This window comes from Salmo trutta, chromosome 22 (genome assembly GCF_901001165.1).
Source record: "Salmo trutta chromosome 22, fSalTru1.1, whole genome shotgun sequence".
In the NCBI taxonomy this organism is placed as follows: domain Eukaryota; kingdom Metazoa; phylum Chordata; class Actinopteri; order Salmoniformes; family Salmonidae; genus Salmo; species Salmo trutta.
Window position 1 is genome coordinate 17,976,711 of NC_042978.1, and position 21,529 is coordinate 17,998,239.

Here is a 21,529-nt window from a genome sequence, read left to right on the forward strand (position 1 = left end):
AGCGAGACGACAGAGGCGGGATGCGAGCGAGACGACAGAGCGGCGCGAGCGAGACGACAGAGAGAGCGAGCGAGACGACAGAGCGAGCGAGCGAGCCGACAGAGAGACAGAGAGACAGAGAGACAGAGCGACAGAGCGACAGAGAGACAGAGAGACAGAGAGACAGAGAGACAGAGAGACAGAGCGACAGAGAGACAGAGAGACAGAGAGACAGAGCGACAGAGAGACAGAGAGACAGAGAGACAGAGAGACAGAGCGACAGAGCGACAGAGAGACAGAGAGAGAGAGACAGAGCGACAGAAAGAGAGAGAGAGAGACTAAAAAAGGAGGTGGAGAGGGGGATAGGTTTAGCATGTTGTGGGTTTGAGGGGATGGACAAAGAAAGAGAGAAATAGAGGTTTTACTTGAAAGAAGCCCGGGGGCATGGGTCCGCCAGGCATGCCATCGTTGGGGGGCATGTTTCCCATCACCGGACTGGGGGCAGCGGCTGCACTCTGCAAAACAAAGGAAACACACACACTTAGTACTCTGAAACACACACACACACACAAAACTCAGAAACACAGATTAAAACTCTGTATACACATACAGTACCAGTCAAAAGACATACCTACTCATTCAAGGGTTTTTCTTTATTGTTTATATTTTCTACATTGTAGAAAAATAGTAAAGACATGGAAACTATGAAATAACACATGGAATAATGTACTAACCAGAAAAGTGTAAACAAATCCAAATATATTTTATATTTCAGATTCTTCAAAGTAGCCACCCTTTGCCTTGATGACAGCTTTGCACACTCTTGGCATTCTCTCAACCAGCTCATGAGATAGTCACCTGAAATGCATTTGTGACAAGGTAGGGGTGGTCAGGGAAGATGGCCCTATTTGGTAAAAGTCCATATTATGGTAAGAACAGCTCAAATAAGCAAAGAGAAACGACAGTCCATCATTACTTTAAGACATGAAGGTCAGTCAATCCGGAACATTTCAAGAACTTTGAAAGTTTCTTCAAGTGCAGTCACAAAAATCATCAAACGCTATGATGAAACTGGCTCTCATGAGGACCGCCACAGGAAAGGAAGACCCAGAGTTACCTCTGCTGCCGAGGATAAGTTCATTCGAGTTACCAGCCTCAGATATTGTAGCCCAAATAAATGCTTCACAGAGTTCAAGTAACAGACACGTCTCAACATCAACCGTTCAGAGGAGACTGTGTGAATCAGGCCTTCATGGTTGAATTGCTGCAAAGAAACCACTACTAAAGGACACCAATAACAAGAAGAGACCTGCTGGGGCCAAGAAACACGAGTTATGGACATTAGACCGGTGGAAATCTGTTCTTTGGTCTGATGAGTCCAAATTCTCCTACTCTGTGTCTTTGTGAGACGCAGAGTAGGAGAATGGATGATCTCTGCATGTGTAGTTCCCACCATGAAGCATGGAGGAGGAGGTGTGATGGTGTGGGGGTGCTTTGCTGGTGACACTGTCAGTGATTTATTTCGAATTCAAGGCACACTTAACCAGAATGGCTACTACAGCATTCTGCAGCAATACACCATCCCCCAAGCATGCAAAGCAGTCATCAAGGCAAAAGGTTGCTACTTTGAAGAATCTAAAATATGTTTAAAAAAATGTTGGTTACTACATGATTCCATGTGTTATTTCATGGTTCTGATGTCTTCACTACTATTCTACAATGTAGAAAATAGTACAAATAAAGAAAAACCATTGAATGAGTAGGTGTGTCCAAACGTTTGACTGGTACTGTACGTCATACACACTCACCACTCTGAACAACACATACAACATATACTGTACGGCATACTACACACAAGGCATTTCTAGAAGTCTAGGCTTTCACCACAAGAGTCTGACTTGGCCTCCACTTCTTGGTGTGTGTTCAACATGAGGAAGGACATTAGCGAGACATTGATTGTTTTGGGTGGTTGTGGCGTTTTCAGACAGCGGGAGGAATTGGCGGAGAGTAACGACGCATTTACAGCGTAACGTTTATCTGGAACATGAATGTCTGGCTCAGATTGCTTCTCCGTCGCTGCATTAAGACGATATTAAAAAAAGACAAGCATCTGTCTGTCTATGAATCTGGGAACATTTATGCTGAGTAGAAATAAAAACACAGGGCATGGATGGAGTATGCCTGGCTAGCTCTGGCGAAATCTCTCCTAAGCAGTTAAATGTGGCTTGGAGTCCCCTCCCCCAATGTATGTACTGTATGTAGTAAGGCAGTGGCTGGGTCTGTTGTGTGTTTCCCAGGCTGTCTATTCACCAGGCAGCACCCAGTGAAGGGGATTACACAGCAGCCCAGAGCCCCCTCTCCTCTCCTCCCCCCTCCCCCACTGTAACCAGATCCTCCCCCAGCCAGCCGCAGAGCAAACAGCCACTCCATCCCTGACCCTCCCCGGCCCAGAAACTCACTAACGGGCCAGGGGACCACAGGGCACGGCACACACACACACACACACACACACACACACACACACACACAAACAATGGCTGCTACCCCTGGTGTGAGGGTGTGAAGCCGTAAGCCCCACGGGCACCATCAGGGACTGAGAGCAGAACACACCCAGAGGGGCCAGCCCATGACACACAAACAAACACTCAAACAGCTTCTCCTCCTTAGTGTATATAAAAGGCGTGTGATGAGATTGCAAGATAATGGTAGTAAGGAAGATGTTTTCATTACATACAGTTGAACCAGGTGCCACTGAACAGAGGCTGTATACCTTCTGCTGTATTCAGCAGGCAAAAGAAAACAGTGGCTGCATAAATGGTGGATTATAATCATCTGTGCAGCTTCAACAACAACAAAAAGAGAAGAGTGGGAGAAGGAACGAGGAGAGGGGGAAGTGAGTGGGAGAGCAGAGTGAAAGGCGAGAGGGCAGAGGGGAGGGGAGTGAGTAAGCGGAGGTGGTTAACAGAGTTTGTCAGCACGTATTTACTCAATGGCAGTGGTTAGTCCAGTACAGTGGAGCCATCATGTTGGCTGATTGGCCCCGTGTGCCATTTACACACTACTGCCATCGTGTTAAGGCTAAAAAACCCTCAGAAACAAACACGGCAGCACTCCGCATGTTAAACATGTCAGGGCCGAGCCAGTGGAAGAGCCATGGAGACAGACTGGACTGAACCAAAAATGGGTATGATGGCGGCACACGGGAACTGTCATTGCAGACTACTGTCTCATCCAGACTCCAGGTAGGTCTATGTCACATAGGGCTCTGGCGGTTATTGTTCAACCAAAACATGTACCAAAATAATACAAATACTTGAGTATATAATGAGGGATAAAATAGTATATTGAAAGCAGTTGCCTTCACACAGCTGTGGTTCCTGAGTTAATTAAGCAATTAACATCCCATCATGCATAGGGTCATGTATAAAAATGCTGGGTAGGCCATTATTTTGGCTACCATGGCTATTTGTATTTATTATGGATCCGCATTAGTTTACATGCTCATGGCAGCAGCTATGTAAACCATATTCCATGGCCGTCCCAGTCAACAGATCTCAACCCAATTGAACACCTATGAGAGGTTCTGGAGTGGCGCCTAAGACAGCGTTTTCACCACCATCAACAAAACACTTTTTATTTTGCCAGTTACCTGTGTGTGTGTGTGTGTGTGTGTGTGTGTACAGTACTAGTCAAAAGTTGACACACCTACTCATTCAAGGGTTTTCCTTTATTTGTACTATTCTCTACATTGTAGAATAATAGTGAAGACATCAAAACCATGAAATAACACATATGGAATCATGTAGTAACCAAAAGTGTTAAATCAAAATATATTTTACATTTGAGATTTATCAAAGTACCCACCCTTTGCCTTGACAGCATTGCACACTCTTGGCATTCTCTCAACCAGCTTCACCTGGAGAATGCTTTTCCAACTGTCTTGAAGGAGTCCCCACATATGCTGAGCACTTGTTGGTTGCTTTTCCTTCACTCTGCTGTCCAACTCATCCCAACAGCGTAAACTCTGCGTGTGTGGTTCCCACCGTGAAGCATGGAGGAGGAGGTGTGATGATGTGGGGGTGCTTTGCTGGTGACACTCAGTGATTTATTTAGAATTCAAGGCACACTTAACCAGCATGGCTACTACAGTATTCTTCAGCGATACACCATCCCATCTGGTTTGCGCTTAGTGGGACTGTCATTTGTTTTTCAACAGGACAATGACCCAAAACACATCTCCAGGCTGTGTAAGGGCTACTTGACCAAGAAGGAGAGTGATGGAGCGCTGCATAATCACCTGACCTCAACACAATTTAAATGGTTTGGGATGAGTTGGACCGCAGAGTGAAGGAAAAGCAGCCAACAAGTGCTCAGCATATGTGGGAACTCCTTCAAGACTGTTGGAAAAGCATTCCAGATGAAGCTGGTTGAGAGAATTCCAAGAGTGTGCAAAGCTGTCATCAAGGCAAAGGGTGGCTACTTTGAATCTTCTCAAATATATTTTGATTTGTTTAACACTGTTTTGGTTACTACATGATTCCATATGTGTTACTTCATAGTTTTGATGTCTTCAGTATTATTCTACAATGTATAAAATAATAAAAAAGTAAAACCCTTGAATGAGTAGGTGTGTCCAAACTTACACACACACACACACACACACACACACACACACACACACACACACACACACACACACACACACACACACAGACGTACACAGATGGAGAGACAGAGACCTTGTCTGAGCAGAAAGAATTACAGGTGGCCTCATCTGCATTATCTGCAGTGTGATCAGTGGCATGCTGGGAAGCTGAGCCGAGTGCAGGCGACCGGTTGGTCAGTAGAAGCTGACATGGACGGCAGGCTGGGCTGCTCAGGGTGGGGAGGAGAGATGAGGGGGGGAGAGGAGGAGAAGGAGTGAGGAGGGGAGCCTGTTTCTGAAGCACACAGCCAGCTAGTCAGCCAGCCAGTGAGGCTCCACTGCACTCTCAGGTAATGCAGCGAAAGGCCTGTTCTCCTTGTTGCCATGACAACCCCGACCTCAGCTCTTGCTCTCTAGTGCCCATTAAAACCCTCAGGCCGTCAATCATCAGCCTGGCCAGGGAGCAAGAAAGAGAGGGAGAGAGGAAGAGGGAGGGAAAGAGAGGGAAAGAGGGAGAGAGAGAGAGAAGCAGAGATAGAGAGGGAGAGAGATGGAGTTTAAAGGAGCCTGTGGCTTTTGATAGCTGGCCTGTTTGCCACCGCTAGCTCCCTCTCTCATGCACACAAACACATGTGCAGATACACAATACCCCCACAGTATTTAACCATTTACACACACCATTGTCTCCGCTCCTTCTCTCTCCTGTATTTCTGCAGCAGCGGCACTGCGTCCTGCTTACTCTCCCTTCCCTCTATCCATAAATAATACAGTCAATGATGGTTCCTTCCAGTGGGTCTGTATTTAGATCTCCTAAGAAGAACACACAACCAACCCAAACCCATTGATTGTTCTGTGAGCACTCTGAAGTAATTAGCTACCGCTGTTTAATTATCAGTATCCATCCTGCTGCCTAGCTGGACATGAGACAGTGAGTGAGCGTTGCAATCTGGCCCATTGATCTGGACCTGGGTTCCAGGGGGTAATAGATCCAGTCTTATCTGCTCCGAGACAAGCAGGGAAACACAGATCACTTACTGGCTGGCTGGCCACAACACAAACACAGAGCGAGAGAGAGAGACCGCTCAACTCCTGCAGACCACTAGCGGTTCTGGGGGGGGGGGGGGGGGCAGTGCCCCTGTGACAACAATTTTGGACCCCCTTGTGGCCCCCCTAAATGTGGAGTATGAAATATTTTTAAATAACACATTTTTGCTATCGTTCTTTTTTTACATCCGTTATTAGACAGTGGCAACGCAGAACATGGTCTTTTGCCTGCTAATGCCTGCAATGCAGTGAAGCAAACGATATGACAACAATAACGTCTAATGTAACTGGCCCCTCTAACAGTACAACTGGCCCCAGCTTGGCCCCCCCAGTTGAAATGGTCTAGAACCGCCACTGCTGCAGACACTACTGCTATAAACACAGTCCAGGAGTGGATTTAGCCACTGTGTTAAACCTACATTATTCACCCATGCTACATCTGTTCTCTTCCTGCTACAGGAACAATATGAATATCAGAGCTGGAGATGAACAGCAGACTGGCTGAGTTCATTAATGGTAATACTATGAAGTCCTAGTTCAGGTTTTTGGAAGAAAGAAATCTGGGGTTGATGAGTAGGTGTGAGAGGCTCCAGACAGATTGGAATAAAACCATTTCAGATAGAGGGTGGTGTGTGTGTGTGTGTGTGTGTGTGTGTGTGTGTGTGTGTGTGTGTGTGTGTGTGTGTGTGTGTGTGTGTACAGCCATACATTGGGCCAGCGGTGAGACCATAGTAGCAGTGAGTAGAACAGAGTGTAGCTGGCAGACAGACTGCTTGGCTGTGCATCTGCTCGGACTGGAAAGCCTCAGTCAATCTCCATGACCAACCACTGAATTCGTGGCCACGCGACTGCTGCCTGTCATCACCCCCCCCCCCTTCCTCCTCCTCTCTGCTTGCACCTCTCCCACTCTGCTTGCACCTCTCCCACTCTGCTTGCCCCTCTCCCACACTCTGCTTGCTCCTCTCCCACTCTGCTTGCCCCTCTCCCACACTCTGCTTGCTCCTCTCCCACACTCTGCTTGCTCCTCTCCCACACTCTGCTTGCTCCTCTCCCACTCTGCTTGCCCCTCTCCCACTCTGCTTGCCCCTCTCCCACTCTGCTTGCCCCTCTCCCACTCTGCTTGCCCCTCTCCCACTCTGCTTGCTCCTCTCCCACTCTGCTTGCTCCTCTCCCACTCTGCTTGCTCCTCTCCCACTCTGCTTGCTCCTCTCCCACTCTGCTTGCACCTCTCCCACTCTGCTTGCACCTCTCCCACTCTGCTTGCACCTCTCCCACTCTGCTTGCACCTCTCCCACTCTGCTTGCACCTCTCCCACTCTGCTTGCACCTCTCCCACTCTGCTTGCACCTCTCCCACTCTGCTTGCACCTCACCCACTCTGCTTGCACCTCTCTTCAGTCCCAGCTTCAACTGTTCCAATCATTCGTCACTGAAGTCAACTCCTTAAAGATTAGCTGGAGAGGCTGCTGGCTGACAGATGTGCCTTTTAATCAATGGTAGAGCGGGAGCTGCGTGGTGCAGGAACTCAGGAACCTGACTCCAAACTTGGCTACACAGGAAAGCCCTCCATGACAAGTGGAGAGAGGAGGCCGGCTCAGCACACCGCTTGCTTTCATCCCACTGCTCCAGCAGCTGTTGTGTCAATCAGGTAAATTAATTACCAGTAAACAAATCTGCCAGGGAGGGAAGAGGGAACCCCCTCGCCCAACCCAATCCCCAGACCCCTCCCCACACCCACACCTCTGCCTCGTCAGCATCCCACATCAGGGCCCCTGGAGCCTGGAGTCTCCAGCTGCCTCCCAGGCAGCCCTGTGAGCGGTCAGCCCAGGAGGAGGCATCTCGGCTGGGGAACTGTCTCCACCCATCTTGCCCTGGAGCACCTGCTTTGGCTCCTGCTGCTTTGCAGTCTCCCCATCACAGACACACTGATGCAGATATAATAACTGGCTGACACTTGTGCTGAGAGCAGACAAACACATACAAAAACCATCAATGTGCCAGCGTGCATCTGTCAGTGTCTGGCTAATTTATGTGCGGTAGTGGTAGAGCAGCCCAACTGGCAGTTAGTAATGAATGAGATGGTAGTGTGTGTGAATGTTCTTGGTAGGGTTAACGTGTGACAGACTCTCTGGGGATGTGTGTGTGGCACATTACAGGTGTAAAAACAACAAACACACCTCTCTCCAGTCTCGCTGCGTTGGCGTTTAGGAGCAGCCACCGTGTGTGTCAGGGTTAAATTACACCTAAGTGAAACTGACACAAACACGCGTGAGTGGGGTGCAACACGTGTCCGGATTCTGCTGTTGGCCTTGTCATGCACACACACACACACACACACACACACACACACACACACACACACACACACACACACACACACACACACACACACACAGGGCCGTGGAGGCCTTTATTGGCAGTGTTAGATGTTAATGACCAGCGGTAAGGATGCCCTGCTGTTCATTCCACTGACCGCCTTCCACAGGTCCCCCCGCTGGCCCTGCTCTTTAATTACTAAAGGGTGAGGACAGCAAACCCTGCACACACACACACCCCCCCCCAACCCCATAGTGTGAAGAACGGTGAGCACTCCTCCTCTTCCTCCCCTCATTAGGCCAGTGTCAGCCACTAGAGGAAGTTGCCATGATGGAGCTCCAGTCTAAACAAGGACAAGGCTCCTGTCTTCTGACTGCCACCAGCCACACACGACTAATTGAAGATTATTAATGCCACTAATTAGGGAATAGGGTGGCTGGCGCTAGGAGACTCCACTGTGTGTGTAGTGTACAGGATCTCCACCTCTCCTTTAGGTCCTTTACAGCTGCTTTCACACAGGTGTCACCACCGATGTGGGCTTCTCTGATAGGGACTCTAGAAACACACTGAGTATTGACTGAGGGACATACAGACAGACTTCCGTCAATGGTACGTGTATGGCTTGAATGGTACGTGTATGGCTTGAATGGTACGTGTATGGCTTGAATGGTACGTGTATGGCTTGAATGGTACGTGTATGGCTTGAATGGTACGTGTATGGCTTGAATGGTACGTGTATGGCTTGAATGGTACGTGTATGGCTTGAATGGTACGTGTATGGCTTGAATGGTACGTGTATGGCTTGAATGGTACGTGTATGGCTTGAATGGTACGTGTATGGCTTGAATGGTACGTGTATGGCTTGAATGGTACGTGTATGGCTTGAATGGTACGTGTATGGTTTGAATGGTACGTGTATCGTTTTTCAAAAGTCTTTTTCGAAATGAAGTCATGACGCAATTCGAAACCCCGGTAACAATCAAACAATAAACAATGTAAATTAACTAACACCATCTCCAACAAGTACAGCATCCCAGCATTGAATACCACACATATCAGTTAGTGTAGCCTGAATGAACTGTATAATCCCTGTCTGTCAATGAGATCATCACAGCAGTTCTGATTCACTGTTCCTTACCTGCAGGCTGCCTGATCAAAGAGCTCATTTTATAGGCCTCACTCAGACATACTGCCTCTCTCTCCAGCACTTAAAGGGCCAGCGTAGCACCAAACGGGGATCCCAGTACCCATCTTGGCCAGAAGGTTTTCATAATATAATACATTTTATGGGCAAGACCTCCTATGGGACTTATTAAAAATGAAAAGACTTTCTGGCAGCCTGGTTACCAATATCTCAACCCCCCCCTTCTCTTACTATCCCTGTACAACAGCATTTTATTTTTGCAGGAGGGAGGGAAGGCTTAGAGAGAGGGAGAAAGAGGGAAAAAAGAAAGAGAAAGAAAGAGCAGGGAAGTTAGAGGTACACACATTCCACAACGCCAAAGGCGACATGGTTGGACATTAAAAGCCTAAACGAGACATGTATTGCTCGCAACAATAAAATAATTACCATATATTATTCCTGCTAATGTGGTAAAATAGTCAAATGAGCTTTGTAAATATAGAATACAGAGAGAGGTAAGGGGAAGAGGCGAGAGCGGTTTCTGAGAGCTACTTTCGAGGGCGGCGGTGCTAGTATCACTTGCATGTTGTGGCCATTTTCAGCAACTCGGGCCTGTTGACTGTGCTATCTGAGAATGCTAATACAGGACTCCTCTCCAACTGCACAAAGCCACACACACACAAATTGTGAGGGAGATAGATTGGGGTTGAGGGGCGTGTTAAAGGCTGAGACGTTTAAAACGGTCCCAGTCAGTCCAGTCTGATCCAGTTCCAGTCTAGACACCCTATTTCAGATGGGGAGTATTATGGGCCTGGCTGGCAGGAAGGGCATTCCCAGGGGAGCAGGCCACCGCTCCAAATCCAGAGGGGCGTAGGGGGCGGGGGCCGACCTTTCACTCAGGAGCACCACTGCCCCCTCCCCCCCCAACAGAGGCACCAGTCCTTTGTTGACTAACCCTCAGCTCATATACATAATAGTACACCTGTGAGGATGTGTTAGTACGTGGGGAACGTCTATTGTGAGGACAGTGGGGGCGCTAGCTGTTGTTGACCGTCTCACATCAGTGTTGCTATGACATCCATACTAGGGATGCACTTCAGTCTTCCACCTTTAACCTTACAAAGTGATTTTTGAAGAAACACAAAAAAGGCGTAGGTATTCATTTTCTTGTGCTCACCTACAATGCACATGCCTTTTAGAAAGCTATTGTCCCAAGTGGAAATGACCTAGTAGGTGTGTGAACATATACTTTAAGGACCAACAGAGCTAGAGGGAACAGGATTGAGACAAGGAGTTCATGGGCCATGAAAAAAAGGCAAATGTGGGACCAGCTAATAAACAGCAGCTGTCTTTTCAGCGCACTAAGACAAAGGTTGCAGTGCCAACATGTCCCGCTGTACACCCCACACACACAGACCTCCCTGTCCAGGTCTCTGTGCTGTTTCTCAGGTCAAAGTCAGTAACCTTGTGGCCACCAGGACCCAGGAGCACAGCACCCAGAGCTCCTGCAGGGGGGGGGGGGCAATCAACCGCATTCCCAAGACAATGGAGGGTCTGTGGAGCTGCCTGAACCTTTGAGGGCCTGGGGCAAAGAGAGAATGAACGAGGGAGGAGAGATAGAAAGATAGAGAAGAGAGAGAGAAAGGAAGCAGAGAGAGACACAGAGCAGAGGGGGAGTGAGGGAGCAAGAACAACTGCAGGAGAGTGTGGACACATAGGGGACGAAGTGTAAGAGTGAGGGAGCCAGAACAACTGCAGGAGAGTGTGGACACATAGGGGACGAAGTGTAAGAGTGAGGGAGCAAGAACAACTGCAGGAGAGTGTGGACACATAGGGGACGAAGTGTAAGAGTGAGGGAGCAAGAACAACTGCAGGAGAGTGTGGACACATAGGGGACGAAGTGTAAGAGTGAGGGAGCAAGAACAACTGCAGGAGAGTGTGGACACATAGGGGACGAAGTGTAAGAGTGAGGGAGCAAGAACAACTGCAGGAGAGTGTGGACACATAGGGGACGAAGTGTAAGAGTGAGGGAATGCTGGCACGGCTGTAGTTTGGAACTGATAAGGATAAGATGGGATAAAGGGAGATAGGAGGGGAAAAAAATGGAGGGAACTCGTTTTCAGGAATACAGGGGAGGAGAGCTGAGAAACAGAACAGCTTTCTCCCTCTCGCTCTGTCACATCACCTGCCTGCCTGTGTAGCCATTACAGAACAAGGAATTCAAACTGTTCTGCATGCCGCACCACCAGGCACACACACACTGTCATATAAAATGTCTCTGTCACGAGCAACCACAGAGCACTATTTGAGTAAAAGGCAGGAGTTATTTGTGTATGGTAGGAGAGGCTGAGATTGGCCATAAACCACGTCTCTGTCCACCCACCCTGGTCAGCATCCCCCGGACCACAGGCTGAGAGAGACAAACAGCCGCAGCATACTCACTCTACCTAGTAGAGTTCACTGGGCTGGTGGTGGGGCTGGACTAGAATACACAACACGGAGACATGCAGGCAAACACACACACACACGTCAAACAGCCAGCACCCCAACACTTCCTGGGCCTGACCAACTGCCGTTTGGACACTAGCGGGTAAATATTTACCTTGCAGGATGATCGTAATGGATGAAGGGGGATGGGGGACGAGAAGAAAAGAGGAGAGGGGGCAGTGGTAAGGCTTCCCGTGGTAATGTTTATCACTTTCTTTAACATGAGCGTGCATGTAAGCGGGCTAACTCACACCAGCATCGCCATAAATAAATATATCCACTAGCTTCACCCCACATAAGTGAGGCTCCCGAGTTAAGGGCTCCCGAATGGCGCAGTGGCCTAAGGCACTGCATCTCAGTGTTGGAGACTTCACTACAGACCCTGGTTCGATTCCAGGCTGTATCACAACCGGCCGTGATTGGGAGTCCCATAGGTCGGCACACAATTGGCAAAGCGCTGCCGGGGTTGGGGTTTGGCCAGGGTAGGCCATCATTGTAAATAAGAATTTGTTCTTAACTGGCTTGCCAAGTTAAATAAAGGTTTAAAAAAAGAGAATACCACTATCATGCTCCCTCAGAGAGAAAGAGAGATGGAGTCTCTCGCTCTCTCCTTTTGTTGTGAGAGGGGCTCCAGCAGTTGGCTAAGAAGCCCAATAGACTCCTCAGCGGAGAGTATTCATTGCAGGAGTGAAACATGCTTACGGTTCACTGCTGTTTGGTTTGTTCTCTGAGCTGTTTCCTCAGTGTTTTACCTCCTCTACCAGCACCCCTCCCCCAGTCAGGCACCCTCCCTCCCCTGGGCCTCCCCACACCCACAGACTGTGCTGTAGCAGTGCTGTGACCCCCTCTCTGTGGCTCCTCTCCTCCGTCACTGCGCCTTTTTTTTCAACTTCTGGTTTTGATGATTCGGTATCAACCGCCCTTTTGCCTTCTTCAATTCCCCCACTCACTCAATCTCTCTCTGTGACACTGTGCATTGCTGCCTGCTGGAAATGGATACGTTAACACGTGTGCATGCACAGCTAAAGATGTTTATTCCTTCTAGTGTGTTTGGACACATACCAACAGAGATCCAACAACACGCGTGATTGTATTCAGAGACATGCTCCCCCTCCTCGATTAACAGTCAAATATGTCAGTGATCACAGAGAGGCAGCCCATCCTGATCAGCCAATGAGACCCTCCCCCTCTCTTCCAGTCTCTCTCCATCACTCTTTGAGTCCCTCTTCCTCTCATCGCCTCTCCTCTCTCCACTTCCTCCCCCTCCGTCTCACTCTCAACTCCTTCCTTCTCTCCTCCTATACCTCCCCCCCCCCGCTCATACAGAGTTTATTAGCCATGTTCACTTAGAGCCGAGGCAGCAGCCTGCCAAACGACACCTAAACATGGTGCATTGCATATCACAGCCTTTCTGCAGGTAACGCAAACACCGGAAAGATTTCAGCCACATCAGCAAGCACTGTATAGACGGGTTGGCTGACAGCGTTATGGAAATGATGTGCGCGCACCGATGGGGCAGGAAGCAGTGCTTTGTTATGATTCTCAACGGTCATATACAGTGCTTTCATAAAGTATTCATACCCCTTGACTTATTCCACATATTGTTGTGTTCCAGCCTGAATTCAAAATGTATTAATATATTTTTAAATCTCACCCATCACACAATTCCCCATAATGACAGTGAAAAATGTTTTTAGAAATTTTAGCAAATGTATTGAAAATGAAATACAGAAATATCAAATTTACATAAGTAAACACACCCAAGTCAATACATGTTAGAATCACATTTGGCAGCGATTACAGCTGTGAGTCTTTCTGGGTAAGTCTCTAAGAGCTTTGCACACCTGAATTGTACAATATTTGCCCATTATTCTTTTAAAAAAGGTATCAAGCTCTGTCAAGTTTTCAAGTCTTGCCATAGATTTTCCATTCGATTTAAGTCAAAACTGTAACTAGGCCACTCAGGAACATTCAATGTTGTTTTGGTAAGATACTCCAGTGTATATTTGGCCAAGTGCTTTAGGTTATTGTCCTGCTGAAAGGTGAATTTGTCTCCCAGTGTCTGTTGGAAAGACTGAACCAGGTTTTCCTCTAGGATTTTGCCTGTGGTTTGCTCCATTACGTTTATTTTTATCCTAAAAAACTCCCTAGTCCTTGCCGATGACAAGCATACCCATAACATGATGCAGCCACCACTATGCCTGAAAATATAAAGAGTGGTGCTCAGTTATGTGTTGGATTTGCCCCAAACATAATGCTTTGTATTCAGGACATAAAGTTAATTTGCTTTGTATTCAGGACATAAACCTAACCCAAACGACGCTGGGTCAATTGTGCGCCACCCTATGGGACTTCCAATCACGGCCGGATGTGATGCAGCCTGGATCACATCCGGAGATTAGGTAGTCATTCGGGCTCCCGAGTGGCACAGCGGTCTAAGGCACTGCATCTCAGTGCTAGAGGTGTCACTACAGACACCCTGGTTCGAATCCAGGCTCTATCACAACCAGCCGTGATTGGGAGTTCCATAGGGTGGCGCACAATTGGCCCAGCATCGTCCGGGTTAGGTTTTGGCCAGGGTAGGCCGTCAACTGACTTGCCTAGTTAAATAAAGGTTACATAAAATGTCAAATTAAAAAAACATGTTAAACACTATTACTGCACACAGTGAGTCCATGCAACTTATTATGTGACTTGTTAAGCACATTTTTACTCCTGAACCTATTTAGGCTTGCCATAACAAAGGGGTTGAATACTTATTGATTCAAGACATTTCAGCTGTTCATTATTAATTAATTTGTAAACATTTGTAAAAAAATTATCTCAATTTAAACCATTTTAAATTCAGGCTGTAAAACAACAAAATGTGGAAAAAGTCAAGCGGTGTGAATACTTTCTGAAGGCACTGTAGCTTGCAACAATGACAAGAAGCTGCCATGTGGGGAATCGTAGGTGGCTCGTTCCAGCTAGTTTTATCTTGCTCTTGACACCATGCCTTGTTTTGAAGAGTTTTGACTGATTTCTTGTCAATGCTAATGTGCCAAATTGCTGGCTAGCTAACCAACAACTGTATATTTGAGAGACAACAAGTGCTCATTGCGCAAATCTTTTCAAACATTTGGAGAGGAAATATAGTTTACATGTCAACAATCTAAGTAAACCCCGTCTGTTTGGTCCCATAGTTGCACACGTGTCAGTTTTGTTGCTAAACAACCAACGCGTCTATATCATTTGGAACCATTGCCGCTGTGTGCTTTCAGTTTAATCTTGCTAGATCTATTAGAATATTTTCATGAACATGTGTTCATTTATAGCACAACATAATATAATTGAAGAAAAGTGTAAAATGTAAAACAAGGGCTGGGCGGTAAATCGTTAAAAAAAAAACTATATACTGGTATTCATTCACTGACCAGTTGGGATTTTTACTTTACCTTCTAGTATTTTAATGTTTGATTTGCTACATTAAATAATTCAGTGATGACTTGAAAAAATTATGGCAGTCTTTTTTATCGCCAGTAAGAAACTGCTAGCTTTGAGAGGGCAATCTTGCCAAATAAAGAACGCCAGAAATTGGTCAACTACCCCTAGTGGTGAAAATAAGCCAAAAATGCACAGTCAAAGAAGAAAATAATTATTCTGTCAAGAAATAGAGGCATACTAAGACAAAAGGAAAAGTGACACTGTGTGTAGCTAACAAATTAGTGCAGGAAATGAAGAAATGTATTAAAATGCTGGAAGTAAATTCTGGAACTAAACAATTAACAATTCAAATGGAAACCATTGGTCGAGTACCAGAGTTAGAGGCTACAAAATAGGATTTTGATTCCTATACAATGTTCTACAAATGACTACTTCACTGTCAGTTTTGTCCTATTATTTGTGGTTTGAGTTTGGTTAAATCAGTATGAAGCAATCAGAATGGAGAAAGCCCATTAAAACCACTTAGAATTAATTTGTTGCCATCCTAGGGTCACGACTACCCATAAAGCATATTTAGAATTTATATTATTCAGAAACATCAAATACCATTGAATAATGTCAAAAATGAGAAAAATACTGTGATATGACATTTTGGCCATATCGCCCAACCCTGATGGAAACAACCGGAATGATTTTAATTCAAGAATGCCCACATTCAAGGGCTACAGAAGTTAGTTTCCTATAAGCTCTCATGTAGAACCAGAGACATTCCTTGGTTTGTGGCCACATGTCACGTCAAAACCATGGTGATGTTTCAGAAGTCAAGGCTTCCATCTTTTCTTCATCAATGAAAGAGAGATCTTTCAGCCCAAACAGAATTGGCAGGCACAGCACATATAACCAAGGTAATGCAAAACCGTCACCCAGAACATTGGGTCTTTTACTTTGAAAAGGAAGAGACAGTAAAGCATGAAATACACTGAGAATCTCACTTCTGATAGGTACTTATCACAGTGGGAGGCCGTTCCTTCCCTTGCTAAAGCAAAAGCGGTACCTGCTGCGTGCCGACCCGGTAGCGACAAACCTGCCGTTTCTACTTATAGAATCGCAGCGCTCGTCAGTGACCAACAACTTGGCTTCTAGCCAATCAGAGAGCACGAACCACCACATGGGGGAGCCAACAGGAGTGACAACAAAAAAGGGGGGGGGAAAAAATAGGGGATTTTCTCCGTACATCCACGGTTAAATTTCATGAGCCATTCACACTTCATATGCAATGTAGGCTATGGGATGGTAGCAAGCTGAGTGCACAGACGCAATGCACACAACACTAAATACAAGCTAGCTAACTACTGTTTCTAGTATTGACATGATTATTAAATCACAATAGATTAGTTTCCATGAAACAGCTGCCTGTGTTACTGCAATGTCTTTAGCTAGCTATGTTGTGCTGGATAGCGAATATGTTAACGTTAGCTAAACATTTGGCTATGGGCTGGCACTGGCAGTATGGGATTATGTAGAGTGAATTAAATTGTTTCTACGTCATCTTGCTAGTTAGTTATCTAGCTGTGGCCATCTGGCTAGAATCAGTAAGGGCTTTCTACAAAATAGGAACATTAGCGCAGCTAGCTAACATTGGAATCTAGACCATAAACTAAGCAACACGTGGAAATGCATTGCCAAACAACACTACTGTCACTTTCTGGATTGGAGTATTTTAACAAGGCTGAGTGGCTGACGACTTCAATGTCTTTGCGGTGTGAACACGAAAGAGATTGGCTGTCGACACCGTATAGGTGCTAAGTACTGTCGGCAGGTAAACGTTCGACAATCCTACCGGCGTGTGTCTAAACTAGAACAGTGTATGATGCGTTCCCCCGTAATCCAGTAAATTTAGATCTGATCCCAGATGCTTCTCCAAAAAGGGTGTGTTAGAGGGATGAGGAGGAAGGCTGATCTGAGGAGACTTGAGCGGGTAGTTTTGCACAATAAACTGAAACTTCAGTACTTTTTCGATACTAGAATAATGAAAAACGGTTCAGTAATAGAATGTGTTAGTTTCGGTACTTCTATCAAATGTGTCTCACATCTTACACTGATTGAGAGAGGATCAAGTCTGTCTATCAGCGCAGCCGTTGTCCTCTTATAGCGCAAACACAGCGTTCATTTCTCTTGCCTGCTCCACTTACTAGCTAGCTTTCTAGCCTGTCCTGACTGACAAGGAACCACTTGCACTGGGAGTCTGGACTGCATCATGTTTAGCTCCCCACTCATGCTGCACAGAAGTTAACACACTTGAATAATGAAATACGGAATGTAGAAATGTTGAAATTTAATTACTGTTCGCAAAACAATGTCCATAAAAGCTTGAACACTTTACAATTAAAGAAGTTACAGGTAGCGTCCAGCTTTGTAGACTTTCATTGCTAGCTTACAGCTGAAGCCAACATCAATTTACAACCCTAATATGTGGCCATAATGCAAAATATGCAGATTTTCACAACTTTATTCATTCACTTAATCATCTCCCTCACGCATCTCTGCCTCACGTCCCGTGTGGCTCAGTTGCTAGAGCATGGCGCTTGCAACGACAGGGTTGTGGGTTCGATTCCCAAGGGGGACCAGTACAAAAAAAAATTACGCACTCACTACATTAAGTCACTCTGGAGATGAGTGTCTGCTAAAATGACAAAAATGTAAAATGTCTCCTTCACTTAAACAACTGACTCCGTGTGCAAAGCCTGTGAATGACGTCATTACTGGGTTAGAGACGGCACACACTTTTATAAAATAAGAGATTGCTACTTCCATGCAAATGTTGATCAGTATAATAAAATAAGTCCCAAATGTAAGGGAAACAGATTGTTCGTCATCATTTGGCATCTGTAGCACCATGAAATCAGCCAAAACAAACTCAATGCCTGCACACACAATATGCATTCACCTGTACTGTGAATAGGCTTAGGCCTCATCTTCATTTACCCAGTTTATCAAGAGATGTACTATTCAAATAAATGATTATCATTATGTTGTTATGTAGTTAGATTGGTAAAAACAAAGTCAAATTGATATGATGGTATAATTGATTCATTAATCCATACATGGATGTCTCAAATATTTACAAACAAATTTCAAACGTAAAATGATATTGAACTCAAACGATGGCCAACAATTGAACAGCAGTAGCTGAGTATATCTGTCTGGACCAAGTGTGCAGTATCGTTTGGTATCGCGTATCGTTTTGGTATCGCGTATCGTTTTGGTATCGCATATCGTGATGGTAACAAGTATTTTGATACTAAACCTGGTATCGGTATTGAAGTACAAATTCTGCTAAGAGAAGAGAACACTCCTCATTAACAAGCCATTGTTGTTGAAACACACACAGGTAACTAATGCTGTGGAGACCACTTGTTTTACAGTCGATGGGGGTCAGTTAGTGAACAAACACACACGGCGGTGGACGCACAAGCGTGCACACACACACACAGAACAGTTTGCGCATACAAGGCACTAAGAGTACCATTTTATAGTTCAGTGAAAGTGATGTATGATTCACTATGCCTACATGAAATTACAACATATCATGAGTTTTAAAATGACACTGCAGGCTTCTGGGGTTCAGTCTGGCCATATACAGGCACTAGGACCCAGGGGAGATCCCTCATGAATGTTCCCCCATACCCTTTAACACACAGTGCCCAGGCTGCCTCCTGTTCTCCCTCCTCCTCCCTCTCTCTCTATGCTAATTTTGCATGTGAACATGAGCAGGCCGCAGAGTCCCTGGAGGAGAAATAGGGTCCTCTGCCTCCGCTCTTCTCCTTCTCCCTCCTCCTCCTGCCCCAACACCCCTCAGCCAATAGAGTCTGGGTGTCAGGCAGCTCACAGAAGCCGTTGTCATGGTGACAGGTCCTGTCTGTGCTCTGTCCCTGAGGCATCCCAGATCGAGAAAGCATCGTGTTTATGAGAGAGAGAGAGAGAGAGAGAGAGAGAGAGAGAGAGAGAGAAAAAAGAGATGAGGCCAGACAGAGAGAAAAACAGAGCTCGAGATAGACGTGAGGGACTGAGAGGGGGAGGAGAAGGAGGGATAAAACTGCCCTACTTTGACCAGCTATTGTTCTGCTTATGTGGGGTTGGGGATGGCGGAGCACAGGGGGTGGTGAGGGCGGTGTGTGGGCCAGGTCGGGTAGGCCTCCCCGCTGCGGGGCTCACATGGCCTGCAGACACCCAGGCATCTCACACCCCTATTCCTGGAACCTCCACCCAATCTCTGACCTTTCCTCAACTCCAGCAGACAGGGCTGACCCAGTCACAGGGCCAGTCCCACATTTATTCCTCCCTCTTTGAGGGTCACACATGGACCCCCCCTGCAGATTCGCTCCGGATCATGTAACAAGCCAGAAACACCCTGCACCTGGTGTTGCCTAAAATAAGGTCCCCAGCCGCTGATCCGTGGCATGACGACAGGCTGCTCAGTGGGGCAGTGTCAACGACAGGGCCAGGGATCCATCAGTCCTCCTCACCCATAGACTGGCACTACGGAACATCACAGACACAGCATCATGAAAAGGAATACAACAACACACACACACACACACACACACACACACACACACACACACCACTAACATATGGCAGCAGCACCATAGCCTAACCATGCCAAAGCCTTCATAGAACATCTAGCCAAGCCAGATATGAACTAATAGCTGCTTGGCCATTCTCCTGGTTTCTCTATTATTGTAAACTACTGTAATGGTGATATTATTGCACAGGTGACAGGGAACAGGGCTCCAACATACAGTGAAACCTGGGAACATTATTTCCCAAAATTCACACTGCTTGTTAATCATCCACTGCTACAGTATTGCTGCCATCGTCACATAGTAAGAGCATATGAGGAACACAGAGCAGACGATAGCACCAGTGTCAACATTTCAACAACAGATACCCAATGATCTAGCCATCAGTGTGGACACCATTGCCAGAGAGCAGGTGGCAGCATTGGGGCGAGCCATGCTCCCCCTCCCCATAGGACTCAACCTAGTCACCACCCTCTCTGCGTTAGTACTATACTCTACCTTTTGCAATAGGCTAAGAAATAATAACCTAACGTTCTCTAAATGAAGTGAGCGTAACGCATATTGTGTACACTTGACTCTCCTTGGCGAGGCCTTTCCGAGGCATTAATTTCAAGGTAAACAATTGAAGAGGCACATTACTCCCACAGGAGCTTCTGAGGCTGGAGGTTAGTTAAGCCCCTTTTCATCAAATCAGAACAAGTACCAGTTGGAAGCTAATCCCGTTTGGCGACCGGACCCCTCCACTGAAATGGCACAGCAGGGTGCGCTGATGAAAGAGGGAGTGATATGAGGCACATGAAAGGCTGAAGAGGCTGGGGCACAGCCACCGTTTAGCCAGCATTGTGTTGCGCCACTGTACAATAAGCTAGTTAGATCTTTAAAATGGAAAAATATGGTTCAAGTCATTTAGTTATTCGGAGAAAGGCAGCCGTCCAACACATTCCTGGATATGAGGCTCTGCTATGAACATTTAAAGCCACCTGATGCAGCTATTAAGACAGACCTCTCTATAGGAACCAATGTTCTACTGTTGGTCATTGTTGTTACCACCTAAATGTCCAAAATAAATAGCTCCAACCTTGATTCAAGTCATTATAAATTATTTGGAAAAATGAAAATGAAAAAACATGTTTGACTGATGTGGAATTGGAATGATTCGGACAAGACAGACAATTTTTTATACTGATGTGTACAAATCTAATGGACTATTTAAAAACTGAGGTAGTTATTCATATCTATCAAATCAAAGTTTATTGGACACGTACACTGATTCGCAGATGTTATCGCAGGTTCAGCGAAACGCTTGTGTTTCTAGCTCCAAAAGGGAAGGAATACCTAGCAAAAAAATAAAATACAATCCTCAAAAATGTCTAAAAGAAATTAAGAAATATCAGAACAAACAATGTCAGAAACCAGAATATAAATATATATACTATATGTATATAAATATTTATAAACTGGGTGGTTCAAGCCTGGAATGCTGATTGGCAACAGCCATGGTATATCAAACCCTATACCACGGGTATGACAAAACATGTATTTTTACTGCTCTAATTACATTGGTAAACAGTTTGTAATAGAATAAGGCAACTTGGGGGTTTGTGGTATATGGCCAATATACCACGACTAAGGGCTGTGTCCAGGTACTCCGCGTTGCGTCGTGGGTGAGAACCATCCTTAGCTGTGGTATAATGGCCATATAACACACCTCCGCGGGCCTTATTGCTTAAAAATACACTGAACAAAAATATTAAAAAAGCCACATGGAACAATTCAAAATATTTTACTGAGTTACAGTTCATATAAGACAATCACTCAATTGGAATAAATTCACTAGGCCCTAATCTATGGATTTCACATAACTGGGCAGGGGTGCAGAGGAGCCAGGAGGAGCCAGGCCCAGCCAATCAGAATGAGTTTTTCCCCACAAA

The 21,529-nt window shown here is 46.0% G+C and overlaps 1 protein-coding gene across 2 annotated transcripts in view; it reads right to left on the reverse strand.

Annotated features, from left to right (window-relative positions):
• LOC115158267 (single-stranded DNA-binding protein 3) overlaps window positions 1-21,529 on the reverse strand; it is an 86,853-nt gene that overhangs the window by 10,353 nt on the left and 54,971 nt on the right. For both annotated transcript variants that reach the window (XM_029707005.1, XM_029707006.1), the window contains exon 5: window positions 405-494. In XM_029707005.1, coding sequence (XP_029562865.1) covers window positions 405-494 — 90 coding nt within the window. The remainder of the gene's footprint in view (window positions 1-404; window positions 495-21,529) is intronic.